The sequence below is a fragment of the Eublepharis macularius genome, chromosome 8 (genome assembly GCF_028583425.1).
Source record: "Eublepharis macularius isolate TG4126 chromosome 8, MPM_Emac_v1.0, whole genome shotgun sequence".
Lineage (NCBI taxonomy): Eukaryota > Metazoa > Chordata > Lepidosauria > Squamata > Eublepharidae > Eublepharis > Eublepharis macularius.
The window spans coordinates 41,246,325-41,262,575 of record NC_072797.1 but is presented as its reverse complement, the minus strand read 5'-3'; the positions used below and the strand labels follow the sequence as shown (position 1 = coordinate 41,262,575).

The 16,251-nt window shown below is 38.8% G+C and overlaps 1 protein-coding gene across 3 annotated transcripts in view; it reads right to left on the bottom strand.

Moving 5' to 3' along the window:
* The window catches only part of CERT1 (ceramide transporter 1), a 121,615-nt gene that overhangs the window by 33,726 nt on the left and 71,638 nt on the right, over positions 1 to 16,251 (bottom strand). For 2 of the 3 annotated variants that reach the window (XM_054986229.1, XM_054986228.1), the window contains exons 7-11: positions 7,044 to 7,201; positions 5,104 to 5,196; positions 2,292 to 2,378; positions 825 to 917; positions 248 to 325 (exon numbers count right to left, since the gene is read on the bottom strand). In XM_054986229.1, coding sequence (XP_054842204.1) covers positions 248 to 325; positions 825 to 917; positions 2,292 to 2,378; positions 5,104 to 5,196; positions 7,044 to 7,201 — 509 coding nt within the window. The remainder of the gene's footprint in view (positions 1 to 247; positions 326 to 824; positions 918 to 2,291; positions 2,379 to 5,103; positions 5,197 to 7,043; positions 7,202 to 16,251) is intronic. The other variant, XM_054986230.1, reaches the window with a different exon arrangement.

The window sequence follows — 16,251 nt, the reverse complement described above, 5'->3', positions numbered from 1 at the left end:
TGCTGTGTTATGGAAAGCTAAATTCATGGCGGTATATTGTTCCCGATAAGTAAGCTTATCAGTCTGCGCAGCTTGTTCAAAAGAGTCATTAGACTGGCCAGAGGTGGGGTCTGGAACATAAATATTCTTGGGAAAACATTTGTACCAGGTTTAAAAGGAGCACAAATGGTTAATATAACAAGAGGAATAGAGATAAGATGACATACAGCACAGAGATATGTACATCCACTCTGTGTAGTTACAGTACCTGAGCGCTGAATCTGTGAACATCATCAGAGGCACTGACTAGATCAATGGAAGACATGGAGGAAGAGCGACTATAGGGCTAACAGAGACAGACAAAGAAAAAACCAAGTAATCAGAACAAAGGCACAACAGAGCATTCAGTACCAACTTCCAAGCACAAGATAATGAAGAAAAGGAAAAAAGAAAAAGCACCATAAGCAGTGAGCACAGCAGCAAATGCTGACTTCAGGCAGCTACAATGTATTATGTTCCAACACAACCCTGTAAAGTTTATATATATTGCTTGTAATGTCAAAAGATGTTGCTTGGTGTATAAGACAAGCTTTGTTCAGGATCTTTAAGGAAATACAAAACAACTTGTGACAACCTATGTGCTGAAAATGCAAGCACCAACGCTTAACAGAACAATTCACAGGAAAAGCTACCTCTTTCCTCCAAAGTCAAAAGGATTTTGAATGACTTTATTCACTCCAAGTAAGAACCTTCACAGATTACATCACAACAGTTCAGTTACATTAATCAGAATATAAGAAACTGAGTTCAAGAGCATATAAAGGAAAGCCTGGAAATTACCTTACCTTCTGAACAAATCTGTGAGTCCCCACACCAGAATATGCATCACCAGATGGCAAAGATGATGGCCAATATAACCGGACTTTTTCACTCTGGGACTAGAAAGAAAAGATAAATTCGCTTGCTTACAACAGATGTTTGAAGTTGAGACTGCATAATGAAGTTTAAACATAGTGACCAAGGTACAGGCTGGCTACTGTGAACTTTTTGCTCATGCAAGCCATCCTGTCCCTTCCTCTTCTTTTGCTTATAGGTTGATGCAAATTTAGCTTGCTGTGAAAATAAGTCTCTTTACGTGAGCTATTAGACACATGAAGAACACATGTCAGGAGATGTAATGGTAGTCAGGAAGGGTAGTTTAAAAAGACAGAGCCAGTAGCAGAGTAAAAGCTTTGCTATACAGTTTGGTGAGCCAGTTTGGTGTAGTGGTTAAGAGCACGGGACTCTAATCTGGAGAACCGGGTTTGATTCCCCACTCCTCCACTTGAAGCCAGCTGGGTGACCTTGGGTCAGTCACAGCTTCTAGGAGCTCTCTCAGCCCCAACCACCTCACAGGGTGTTTGTTGTGGGAATAACAACAACATACTTTGTAAACTGTTCTGAGTGGGAGTTAAGTTGTCCTGAAGGGTAGTATATAAATCGAATGTTATTATTATATTATTATTATACACTGGAGCTGTGTGAAGGGGCTGTGAAATGCCAGAAGGAAAACTTCAGCCCATTATAACCTCTCTAGGTCCAAGCTCGGCTCTGGAAGGCAGCTTCAGCCCATTTCCATTCCTTGCTGCCCTATGGTTGTGATTCCACACAGTTTTAGACTGGAGAGGTGAAATTGACAGAGCCTTCAGGAGGCAAAGATGAAATTAACAAACTCTCTGAGGAGCAATCTCTACTGGTTCTGTCTTTTAAAACTACACTTCCTGGCTAACACTGCGGCTCCCTACACTTGACAAAACGCTCCAAGGCATGTCGAGAGACTCAATCTTATCACAAAAACTAAGATTTGAACAAATGAGGAATTGAGGGAGAAAGCAGGAACCTGTTGGGGGGGAAACTGGAAGCCTTCCAAGTTCGTCTACCTGACATATGACGTCCATGTTACAAACTCAATGCCTTAACATATATAATGGTTGCAGTGTGTGGGTACATACACAGCAGCTATCATTAGGTTTTAAGCTCATATTTTGAAGAAAAAATATTTAGAAAGTAGAAAAACAGAATTTAAACTTATAGATAAACAAAATTCACTGTTCTCAGTTAAAGTACTACAGAAATTAATCCACACTCTTGGAACATTCATATTAACAAGTTGTGTTCTGCCAGGCTACAGCAGAACATTACTATAAATATTTGATGGCCACATTAACTCATAGACATGTGTGATGGGTAGTGCTGTGTGTTCTTAAGACCTTAACACACTTCCCTCTGTGACATGTGCAGCACTTAACTGTATACTTAAACATTAAAATTACCTGCTCTTCTATTTTATCTTGCCTATCAAGAGCAGCTTCAACAGCATCAAAGAATTCTTCTTCATTAATCAGACTGTTGGGACCTTCCTAAGAAAAGATCAGTGAAGGATATGTCAATAACAGATACAAAATAGAATTTGTTAAGACAGGAAACCAGATGCACTTCAAGCTCTTCATCACATAGAAAATCAATGTAGTTCAGATGAAACAGGTCTTCTAAAAATACAGCTGTATAGCTCTGGCAAAAACCTCAGCTTCTAAGAGATGTCTTTTAAAAACAGTAACACTACATTTCAAAATTCACTTACCATCATCTTTCATGCTTATTTTAAACCTTACATTTACAGAGTTGTGAAGAATACATGGGGCTCTGCTATTTTTTTAAGGTAACAATTCAAATTATCTGACTATAGGACCAGACTTAAGTTGCAATCCCTCATTTAAAAAATGCAGGTATGAAAGAATAGAGAATATGAGTGTAGTTATTAATGTGACATAATGTAACAGAAATAAAGTAACATGCAACTAAGCAAGCATATGTTCTATGTATGCATGGATGGTTTCAGAAATGGCAAGACTTGGTGTTCCCCTCTTAGTTTTGGGACTACTGAATACTACTTTGTGCATGTTATGCAGACAAACAGATTAAAATATGAAATTAATACTACTAATAAAGAGGAAGATGCAGCCAGAGCTGTTCAAAACACCATTCATTCTTCCACATTTAGATCAGTGGCACTTAAATGTGCTTAACTTGAGCAGGCTCATGCCTTAGTAGGCTCATGCCATGAGTCAACTCACGGACATGATACAATTATCAGCTGCATAGCTATTGCAGCACAAAGATCACAACCAACCTGTGGGTGCCAGTAACAGGGCCAGTGGGAAACACACATGAGCTAGTTCCTTATTCCTTTCTTCCTGGTTGTTTTACATAAAAGGCATACGCAGCACACACTGATCATCATACAAATTTCCAAGTTTTCACTACATTTCTTTAATTTTGACTATTAAGAAACAATAATTGACAAATGCACTTTTGGTAAGTACTATGCAATTATTACATGCTTTGATCTGGGAGCAACAGTGCCTATCATTTTTATCTGATTGTTTAGCTCACTGTTTTCTTTCTTAATTTATGTTGTGATGTTGTAGCGTATTTTATCACTACAAAGAAGCTTTGGGGAGCTCTTGCTGCCAAACACAGTTTGCTTATTTTAAATACCTATCATTCTTCATTTACAAGACAATACATAATACAATCCCGCCCACTCCTCACAAGTTACTACATGCAATCTAACCTGATTCACAAGCCTGATTCACAGATTGGTGATTCCCAAAGATGCTCAATAGATTCAACAGATAATTGCAGGCAGCATGCAGGACCATTAGGGAGAATGGAGGTCTGTTTGTACCTTTTCTGTCCCTATCCAGTCCTCCCTCTTGCTTTGGAACATATTGGGATATGAGAGCTGTAAAGAGGTGATCTCTACTTCCCTGATTACTAGAGCTGCTGTAAAATAGTGGTTAAGTGGCTGGACTGCAAATCATCACTCTCCTGGTTCAAATCCCACAACTGCCATGTCCTCAGTAGGTGGCCTTGGGTTAGCCACTCTTCTCAGGCCCAGCTCCCCAGCTGTATTGTGGGGATAACAACAACACTGACTTTGTTCACTGCTCTGAGCAGGGTACTAATCTGTCTAGAAGAACTGAATATAAGTGCAGTTATTATTATTATGCACCAGTGGCCATGGGAAAACAGGCCTGTCGGCTATGTAGCAGGCAAGGTTACAGATGACACCAAATTATGTGGTAAAAACCAACATGAAATGTGAAGACTTACAAGAAGACTCCAAGTTGGGTGATGGGCAACATAACGAAAATTCAGTGCAGTATTTAAAAAGGTGTGACATACACTGGGGCAACCCACCCCCTCCGCCCCCCAACCTTACATATACATTGAGGGGAACTGATCTGTTGGTGACTGAATAGGAAAGAGAACTTGGTATTGCTGTGCTAGCTTGATGAAAATGTCAATTGATTGTTCAGCAGAAGACAAATTCTATGAAAGAGGCAAATTCTTAGGAAAAGAACTGAAAATAAGATGGTGACTATGTTCTTGTATAATTTGGTTGCCCCATCTCCAAAGAGCTAGAAAAGGTGTAAGAAAGGGCAAACAAAATGATCAAAAGAAAGGCAAAAAGAATTTAGGATGTTTCCGTTTAGAGAAAAGATGACTAAATGGGGCATGTGATAGAAGTTTAAAATAATGTGTGGTACAGAGATTAGGGGTAGGAGAAGTTTTTATCATTTTCACAAAATATTATGTAACTCCAAGGGCTCCTAGTGAAGGTGATGGGACAACATTTAGAGCAGACAAAAGGAAGTGCTTCTTTGGAATTTACCACAATAAAATATATCAAGAGCTATATGATTTAAAAGGGGATTAGACAAATTCATGGAGGATAGGCCCATCAGTAACCACTAGCTATGATGGCAAAATGGAACCTTCATATTCAGAACTGCAATATGCTTGCCAGCAACAATGGGGTTCTTGGACCTCTGAGCCTCTGCTGTAGGCCTTCCCTAGCATCTGGCTGGCCACTGAACAAAATGAGATGCTGGACTAACAGGACTTTTATATACCATTTCACTGTTCAGTCAGTGAATAATTTGAAAGTGAAAAACTTTAGTAAAAAGTATATTAGTTAGCATGCCTTAAAAGGTACAGAACCATACTCATTTCTTGATGCACCAGAAGCTGACCCTGAAATTTTGCTTCAGAAATCAGCAAACTGCACATAGTTCATACCTCATAGTCTGGCCCTCCAAAATGGGACTTTTTTTTAAGCTCTGTCATTGCATTTTTGTATGCTTCTTCAATCCGCCTCCTCTTTTCAATTTCCTGTGTGATAACATACAAGGAAAGAAGTTTATTATGTAACCAAACACTGAAGCAGATTAAACATAATCTGATCACATCTTCATAAAATACTAGATCATATTGTAATAGTACTAGGTCATTATATTGTAAGCTGCCTCGAGTTCCTGCAAGGTAGAAAGGCAGCAAATAAATGTTTTAAATAAACAAAATAAATAGATCATGCCATAAGATGGAAAGGCAAAGAGGAACACTGGTAACAGTACAGAGAAGAAAATCTATAAGGAACTGATAGGAGTGGCCAAGAGGATCTATTTAGTGAAAAATTGTGTTTCAAGTCCAGTGGCACCTTAACGACCAACAAGATTTCTAGGGTATAAGCTTTCAAGAGTCAAGCTCCTTCTACTGGAAGAATCTTGAAAGCTTATACCCCAGAAATCTTGTTGGTCTTCAGGGTGCTACTAGATTTGAATCTTTTCTACTGAAAAATAATTGTTCATTTGCTTTTTATAACAACTATCACATCAGCTAAGAAAATTATAAATAGTTATTACCCTTCAGGAAGAGATGTACAGTTCTACAGAAACATAATATACAGACACAGAAAATAGATTAAAACCATTTTGCTACAATATAATTTTTTAACATTTATAGCCAGCCTTTCTGCCCAATCAGAGGCTAGGAAGTGAATAAGAATAATCTTCTCACAAATCTTTTCTTCACTTTTATTTAATTCCCTCTAAGTAACAGAATTTTAAAAACCATACGGGGAAAAATCCTGTACATACAAAAACAGAAAAATAAATGAATTCATGCACGTTTTTATACAATTTCAACTCCAAAGCAATGAATTAGACACTACCCAACGGCAGCATTTTTTCTGGCTTGGATTCTATGAACTGAGCATACTGGATCCTGCTCCATCTTCTTATCTACGCAGAAGAGTGGATATTGGAAGTTGAGGACACCTTGTAGACAAAGTGTCATAAAGCAGCAGGTAGGGGGATGTGAAGTAAGTAGAGGGAATCTGGTAACATCACCTCTTTTCTACTCATGTAGAAAGTATGGCACAGTTAAGTTTCCATTCACATGGGTAAGGAAATTATACCCAATTCCCTGTGTTTTCTGCACACCGTCATGTGCCTCGAGGCACATGAAGCTCCTTTGACCTCCAGCACTGGCTTCTTCAGGGGCCTTGGCCTCCTGGGAGAAGGGGACTGTAGAAAAAAAACTTCCATTGTTGCCTTCTACAGAGTTATATAGGGAACAGAGAATTAAAATGACTTTGAGGTAAGCTCTCACATGGCCTCTCTGTCACTGAAACCAAAGTTCTCAAAGGGTTTTTTTTGTTGCTGCTGCTGCTTATTTCCCCTATCAGCAAAATGGCATGAGTGTGTGTGTGTGTGGGTGTGTATCTTCAAAGGTAGAAATCAAACTTCAGGTACACTATTTAAATAAAGGTATAGAAACAGACACAGGTAAAACTGTTCAAAGTCCTCCAACACCCACCAGCACTTTATTCATACCTTTAAAACATTTATGTCAAGAATTGGTACTTGCTAGGATGTCAGTCAAGAAATATTTGCTTTTTATAGTAAGCTCTGAATTCATTCCCACATAGTATTTACAAATAGTTAAATAATTATCGCTAACAGCCCCAGTACTACTTCCCATCATAAAGTGTTAAAAGTGCATTGCATAACTACATAACATTATTTAAATAAAAGCTGTAAACATTTCCAAATGTTTGAACACTCTCTCTCTCTCTCTTAGTATATAATATGAAATATGTAACTTCATGTGAACCCAGGCATTACCATCATCAATACAGGTTACAGCTGAGATAGCTATCAGAAGCTGTAAGACCTTACCTTATCCAGTCTCTTCTGCCAGCTCTCTTCACGCTTTACCATTAGCTCAATACAATGGGAAAGTGTAGCAAGGATTCCAGCTGTTGTTGCCTTGAAAGTTATAGCTTCACCTTTAAAGTCTATGCCATTTATTCCTTTGGGCGTTACATATGGAAACACTAAAACAAACAGATTAGGCATTTATCAGTACAAACTTCTATTACTCAAATGAATACGCTACCACAAAAAGGCATGCATTACACTTTTGGCCTAGATTTAAATACAGTATCCATCAGAGTTCAGTTATTTGCAGAGCAGAGGGAAAAACTCAACAGCAGAAATGCCTTTCTGCAGCTTCATCTTTGCTGAACATATTCTTTCAATTCTTCCTTCTATGCTGTATAACTGCTTTGAAAAAATCATGTGGGTGGCAGAGCAGTAATACCCTTGTAACAATAGCAGTCTGATAGCTTAAAGCGGACTTAATTAAAACAGAACCACCTTAAAGATCAGCAGATGCAGTATTTCCAAACCAATAATTAAGCTGTGCTCCAGTCTAGTAAGAAATGCTACAAGTGTCCTAAGGAAAGTAGTTAGGTTCCTAATGATAACCTGTGAAGTAGAAGGGTATTATCCTAATATACCTTAGAGGAATTCTCCTTAGCTACAGTGCCTTTGAATGCCTCATAGTGCAACAACCATCTGTTGCTAAGACTGTTTAAATTAAAATAAAGATCTATTTAAAAATATGAGACAGACTTCTATAAAAATACGTGAAGATAAATTAAAGGAGGTTAAAAACAATATTGAAGTCATGTTACGTGTTGATGCTGGGGCTGTCTACCTATAATCTCTTAGACTGTATTTCATATGTCCCAGGGTACGCAATAGTCCAGGGACATAATTAGGCCATTTAGTGATTTTTTTGCATTATAGCTTATAGTTCTACCTAGTTCATCACCATTTGGCCCCTCTGAAGAGCTTCATGTACATTCCTAGTAAGTGTACTTTTGAGGCTGGTCTAAATAAATCTTATATTACAGCAAGAAACAGGAAAGGTGGACCTTGAGAAATAAGAAATCCAAGGGTTACTCTGCTTATGATAGCACTGTCAGTAAGTGAACGGTGGAGGCACCTTACAACTCACTTCAGCCACTATATAACAGAAGCTCAACAGCAGCTTTGAAAAGGTGTAGGTATTTCTGTCAACAATATCAGTCACTTTGCACCACTCCCCTGTAACATTTCAGAGGTGTGCTTACTTGAGAGAAAGAAGTGGAAGCTTTGGGAAGTTCAGCTCAAGCAAACTAATATGAAAACCAAGAAGTAATAATTATTCACATTTTAAAAAACTGATATAAATGAAACAAAACAGCAGGATATAAAAATTCTTTTGCTGGTTATATTTTTGAAGATAATACACCACTCAAGGTTTTTGCCATAGATGACAGCCTTATACACAATTAACTATTATCGGAACAATTATTATACTCAGTAAGCTATAGAAAGAAGCAACGGATGAGGCATGCATGAAACAGTCATGTCTCTGTAGTTAGTACAACATTCAAAGATACAAAATCATAACGTGTTACAGTTATGATCCTAGGCAGCTGACAAATTTCTGCATCTCCAGATAAAAGAGCTGAGGAAGGGAAATAAGTAAAAAGACCTAATCTATTTTAATAGATTAAAGAATCTTCTCCATGCCAGCCCATCAAAGTCCTGTTTGCTATGGCTCAAATCTGGTAAAGTATGACCTTATGCATAAGCTCTTTTTACATGCATGAAATTCCCTGTCCTTTGGATCGTGTTGTCTATGAAAAAACAAATGAACAGTGGAAACGACTGCTTGCTGGGAGCTTATGCACTGACTGTAGCAATGGTGGAGTCCTAGACCAAAATCGTCATATGAATAAACTTGGGGCAGAGCAGGCTGAGGTATGCATCCCCAAATTTGACGACAAGAGCAGAAAACACCTTTTCAAAACTGCCTTCAATGAGGTACATCCAACCATCTGCAAACTTTGAGGAGCGCTATGTCCTCGTTTCCCCTCTGCTGCTGCAGTTCATCAGGTTCTCAGTGATGGTGGTGATGCCAACTAGCATCTCAGAGTTGGAGAAGGAGTTCTCAGACCTGGTGCTGGATCCAAAGGGGAAGGGGAAGCCGAGGAGGAACAAGACCCACCCCCCCTGTGAGGACTGGGCATGTAGAAGGAGAATGAGACTTTTCAGAATAGTCTTCATGTTCTGCTTCCTTTCCCAGTGACTCCAATTGGCTCCTTGGTGGAACTGAGGATGATGCTCTTCGAGTAGAAGTGTCTTTGGAACTGGACTCAGGCACTAGGCCCATTGGTGGAACAAAGGAAATGCATTCAGCGTGCTCTGGTTTCTTGTTGGTGGCTGCTGGATCCAATGGGGCGGAACCTTAAGGGCTGATTCCCATAATACAGCCTTAATCCTTGATGCTCTTTCATGACATATTTTCATCATGAATTACTTGCACATAATGCACCTCGTGTTGTCATGTTTATTTATTTATTATTTATTTTATTTGATCTATACCCCCACCCTCCCCACAAATGTGCCTCGCCAAACACATCAGGCTTTTATCAAGGCCATTGAATTGGATCATCTTTGTCCTGTAATGGGAGTGTTTCTTAAAGCGTGTCTTTGACACCATGGAACTGAAGGCAGCAGTTCATATAGGAGTGTCCTGGATCCGAGGAGAGGAGAAAAGAGTGTCCCCTCAGCCGCAGCTAAAGCAGAACTGAGGGAGAAAGCCATTTGCCTACCCTTTTATAGGTGAACCAGGGGGAAAGTCTGCAAAAAGGATGGGTGAGTGTGTCATGCTTCTACAAGCTTTTGAAACATCCGTATCAGACTTGCACATGCACTGTTCCCATGTGGGACTGTAGAGAAGCTATTACGATGGACCAAAATGCTGCTCATTTACTATTAGACCTAAGGGAACGCATTAGCCTTTATTAGATACATCTGTTTCTGGGTGCAATTCAAGGAGCTGGTCCTGACCTTTAAAGTGCAATGGTTTGGCCCAAGATACTCAAGAATGTAGCTACATCTGTGTGAAATCTTCTACTCCATGATCCGCAAATGAGACCCTGGTACAGGTATCATGATGGGTGAATGTAATACTGTAATCCAACAAGAGCAGAACCATCTCAATGGTTGCTACAATACTGTGAAATATTCTCTCCCATGGCTTTCTATTCTGAGAGGAGGTGAAAATCATTCTTTTCTTCCAGACATTTGTAGCATATATGCTGCTGTATTCCTGCCTTGACCTGGATGGCCCAGGCTAGCCCGATCTCGTCAGATCTTGGAAGCTAAGCAAGGTCAGCCCTGGGAAAACCCCAAGGAGGTTCAGGGACCAACATACCTACGGCACTGCCTCTCGCCCTATACTCCCCAGAGGCTGCTTTGATCAGCAGATGAACAACTACTGGTGATCCCTGGCCCCAAGGCAATTTGCCTTGCCTCAACCAGGGCCACAGCCTTTTTGATCCTGCAGCTATCTACCTGGTGGAACTCTCTGTCTATGGAGGCTCGGTCTCAACGAGATCTGCTACCATTTCACCAGGCCTGTAAGATGGAGATGTTCTGCCAGCCTTACGGGGGTTGAAGCAAACAAATCATCCAACTGGCTCCTCCCAGTGGGGGGGCGGAATATGTGCCGAAACCTACACTGGCTGAGGGGTTTTTTTATATAAAGAATTTTATTTAAAAGAAAATAAAATAAACTGAAGTAAGAAAAGAAAGTAGGCTAAAGTAAGTGCAAAGTATAAAAGTTATGCAGATTCTAAATTAAACATTAAATTGAAAGTTATACAATCTTATACAACCAACAAGTATATAAACAGTACAGTTATAAAAGTCTTGGGAATAAAACAAGCAATACATTTAAGTTTCTTTAACCTAATAAACTAATTATTACATATTTGGCTTGCCTGAGCCTAGATATATAACATTTCTCCTTCTCTCTCCTTCCCTCCCTCTAACCTTCTGTATCAATTAGTTTAGCCTAAATAATCAAAGAAATCCTTCCATTTTTTCCAGAAGTCGGTTATCAGTCTATTTTGTAAGTAGGTAGTCAGTTTGGCCATTGAAGCATATTCATGAACCTTCTCTCTCCCCTCTGGGAGACCAGGACAAGCATCGTTTTTCCATTTTCCTGCAAATAATATTCTTGCTGCTGTCACCATATAACCGAAGAGATCTCCTTGCTCTTTTCTCACATTAGTTGGTAAAATATCTAAGAGCATACTTTTTGGATTTAATTCAAATCTGAGTTTGAGGATATTTTGCATTTCTTCATGTATTTTTATCCAGTATTTTCATGATTCCTTACAGGTCCACCACATATGGTAAAATGTTGCATCCATATTCTGACACGTCCAGCAATATCCACTGTAACCCTTACTGATCCTTGCAATATTTTTGGGAGTAATGTACCATCTAAAAAACATTTTATACCAATTTTCTCTCAGTAACTGGCAGCCTGTAAATTTTGTGTCTTTAGTCCATAAGTTTTCCCATAAGTCCATCAGAATAGTTTCCCCAAAATTTTGCATCCATTTTATCATACAAGTTTTAACTTACTCCGTTTCTGTACGGTGTTGCAGTAATATTTTGTAAATCTTCCCCAATAGATGCAACGTCTCCAGTTATTAACTGTTCATATTGTGTTTTTGCTCTCAGCCTGCCACCTTCTTTATGAGTTTGATCCTTCAATCTTGATACTATTTGGTGATGTCAGCCAAGGAATGTTTTTGTCTTGTTCCTGGATTTCTTGCCAAGCTTTTTTTATTTCCTTCTTTGTCTATCATTGATTCATAGCTGGGTTGATCAATTCTATTTCTAACTGCCGAATCGTAATAGGCGTTAATTGGTGACATCAATGGGGTAATTGGTGGACTCAATCTGTTTCTGCATTGGAACCAAGCTTTAAGCAGTCCAGCCCTTATAATATGGGTCCCCTCTTGTTTATGAACAGATTTACATGATTTCTTTATCCATAAATAATTATGGACACCTTCTTTAGTATCCGCTGTTTCCAATTTAATATGTCTGCTGGTTGGATTCATAATCCAATCTGTTATCCAAACTAATGCTGCCGCTTGATGATACAATTTGATGTTCGGTACAGCCAATCCTCCTTAGTTTTTGTCGTCTTGCAATACTTTGAGTCTTATCCTTGGTTTCTTTCCTTTCCATATAAAGTCATGCTTTCTGCCATCTATTGAGAATCTTTTGTTTGATGAAAATTGGGATCATTTGAAATAGGAAATTCAATTTAAGTAATATATTCATTTTAACAGCTGCAATTCTTCCTAACCATGAAATGTTTAATTTTTGCCATCTCTGCAAATCTTCAATAATTCCTGTCCAGACTTTTTGAAGTTCTCATTTTGTGATGATACATTTATCCCTAAATATTTCACTGGCTTTGTAACAATGGTGCAGTCGGTTATGTTTCTGATCTTTTCATATTCCTCTTTTGTTGTCGAGAGTAACAACTTTGTTTTCTTCTTATTCAGTTTATATCTAGAATGCTTCCCAAATCTTGGTATTTGTTCCATTGCATAAGTCAGGGAAGTATGTGGATTTGTCACTGATATAATCACATCATCTGTGTAGCTTTTCATCTTGTACCTCTCTTTCCCCTTCTTGATTCCAGCAATGCTGCCGTCTTGTCTAATTCTCACTGCCAAAACTTCAAGCGCAATGATAAACAATAGTGGTGAGATTGGGCATCCTTGACATGTTTCTTTTGTTATTTCAATCTTCTCTGTGAGCAAACCATTCACTAAAACTGCAGCCTGCTATTTGGTGTAAATACTTTGGATCCAATTCAAAAACTCATTTCCACAATTCATTCTTTGCAGTGCTTTCATAAGAAATGTCCAAGAAACGTTGACAACTGGCTGAGTTTTAACTGCCCTGCCCTCTGGGCTTGAGGTGCTACGTAGGCTGCAATTATGAGCAGCCTTGTTTGTGTTAAGTGCTGTACTTTACGATTGCTACCAATATTTTTAATTGTTTTTAACTGTTTCTTGTATCTAAGTATTTATGATGTAAATCTCCTCCGAGCCCACTCACGGGGAGAGCAGACTATAAATTAAACAAACAAACAAACAAACAAACAAATAAAATTGCTATGCAGAGGCAAGCAGTGGCAAACCACTTCTGTTTGTCTCTTGGTTTGAAAAACCTACAGGGTTGCCATGAGTCAGCTGTTACTTGATGGCACTGTCCACCACCATTTCTGGTTTAATTTTAATGTGATGTTTTAATGTGAGCTCTGTTTTTTACTTGCTTATGAATCTCTTTGAAAACTTGAACTCATTAATGGTATAATCTTAACACTAGCTGATGAACTGTTCAGATGGTTAAGTAAGCCCCACACCAGCACAAACCCAGAAGTAGAGCAGCTGAGCTGGAGTAGTGGCCCAAACTAAGGAGAAACAAGGCTCAGTTTTCATCCTCAGCCAAGTCCCATGCTCCGGGTTAGTACCGGAGCGTGTGCACTGCTATGCCAGTGAAATTACTGAAACACAAACAACTGCTAAGCAATGCAGCCATGGCTCAGCTTAGGATATCAACTAAATCTGGAACTAATCACAGCTAGGTACTAAATAAACTCCAGCCAGGTAAACTATACAATATGGGGATACATCTTTCTGGTATCATGATGGGTGTACTTAAAACACATGCACACCCTGATGATGGGAACTTTGCTCTAGATATCTTTTGCACACATATCCAAGGATAACAAATGTTATTACAGCATCTAACACTGCTCTGTTCAGAACCCTAACTGTCAATCTATTTTAGAGCACACCAAATTGAAATCAGTGTGAGAGCCAGTGTGGTGTAGTGGTTGGAGCAGTGGACTAGGATCTGGGAGATGAGGTTTGAATCCCCACTCTGCTATGGAAGCTTGCTTAGGCCATTCATTCACATATTTCCACCTAACATACCTCACAGGCAGGGCTTTTTTCTGGGAAAAGAGGTGGTGGAACTCAGTGGTGGAACTCAGGACTGCACAATGACGTCACTTTGGGTCAGCTGGAACAAGGGGGAAGTTTTTTAAAGTTTAAATTGCCCTCGGCGAAAATGGTTACATGGCTGATGGCCCTGCCCCCTGATCTCCAGACAGAGGGGAGTTTAGATTGCCCTCTGTGCTGTTTGGAGATCAGGGGGTGGGGCCACCAGCCATGTGACCCCTTTTAAAAGGTGCTGGAACTCCGTTCCACTGCTTTCCCGCTGAAAAAAAGCCCTGCTCACAGGGTTGATGCGAAGATAAAATGGAGAACAATGTAAGCCACTTTGGGTCCCACTGGGGAGCAAGGCAAGATTTTATTTTATATAACTTTCATGCCTTTTTCAACTGAGTAATCAAGAGAGGAAGATCTCAGGCCTCAAAGCAAGACTGTGGCAAGTGTCCACACCATTGTAACATGAACCTTACAGAGTGAGGGTATAGGAACTGGAAGAGCACCATGTGCAGAGAGCAGGCGCTCACTTGGTGTTTGCTGAATATTATTCATTACTGTCCTTGTGATTGTTTTGGCTCTTTCCAGGCAGCTTACCAAGACGGGTAGCGGTAAGGATGGACCCCATTCACAGTGCCATGCCAGCCACTCAGGAGCCTACAACATGACCAACAGATGCAGTGACTAGTGGGCATCTAGATGCTCTGCTGAATAGCTGCCATTTCTCTTGTTCTAGCTTGAATCCTTCACTATTGCAACTTGCTTAATAGACAAGTGTTTAACCAGCATAGTCATGCAGGGATAGGGAATGCTCCCACTTTCTGGCACAAAATAGTCAAACTAGACTGAAATAAATACAATTTGTAGACACAATTTAAAAAACAAACACATTAAATATACAAATAAATCCCATCTGCCAGAAGACAAAAGATAAAAGCAGTAACTAAGATAAATAAAATCGAGAAGCAAAATCCAGTATCATTTCTGGCAATAATTGTATAATGGAGATAATTTTATAATTGCAATGAAGGAATTTAAGTAAGGTGGGAAAATATATATTAATGTATAGATTATGTATTAAATTGATTGAATTGGTTTGGAGGTATATATGGGTCAAATTGGTTGACTATTTTTGGTGGATAGTTGCATAATGAAAGAATAATACAATTATATAATTAAAACAGTATGAAGATGAGATATGTAGAAAAAGAAATATATAGAGTATAAGTTAAATTGGTTGACTTATATTGAATGTACTGTTTATAGAAGTATCTAAAAATATGCTAAATGAGGGATAAATTGTTTGCCCCATATTGAAGATGAGATTATAAGATAGAGTATAGAGTACCAAAATTAGCTAAATGATTATTATCAAAAGAAAATATGCCAAGAATGTATTATTTAGTTATGTATTATTTAGTTGTTAAAGTAAGTAGGAAGACAGAAGGAGCACTGTGTTATATAGATAAGCTTAGAAGAAAGTGAAAGATTATGTTTGACAGATAGAATAAATTTAAAATGAGTAAGGGAAAAGGGACAAGGGGTTGGAAAACTGTTGGAAGTCAACAAAAGGGGGGGAAAGGGAGGGGGTTAGAATTGGAAAAATTAAAGGAAACTGATTGTAATGTACAATTTAATGATATCTAATCCAATAAAATTATTTTTTAAAAAAAGAGAAGCAAAATCCAGTAATAACTCTCAAAACATAGCATCTGCCACCACAACAAAATCCAAATCTTCCACAATCAAGAACACTGCCAACACGCAGTTACTTAATCAGAGCACAGTCCACTCTGATGGATGTAGTTTGAAATCATTCAATTTTCCAGAAACTTTTGAAGGTAGCCCAGTGTAGAGTGCTGGATGTTATTAGAGCATGTATAGTTGTGGCCGGAGTTGCACTTGGTTATCAACCTAAAACAGTAAAAAGCATTCCTGACCATAGTCATCAGCTGAAAAAGGTCAGATCAAGAAATACAGTCAATCTGCAGGTTTGAGTCTTTACAGGGAATACAACCTCATACAAAATAGGCTGAATTCCAATACTCAAGTCAGCTGATCCCTCCTCCTCCAACCAACAGCACTTCTGGATTTTCTGGATTAAATGTTTTGTCTGTTCTTGAAGACTATAACTGTACCCAGGCAATGGTTTAAATTCACTGCATAATAATGATATTGTACCCTACACTTTCAGATAACTTCTCTAGCAGTTCCAT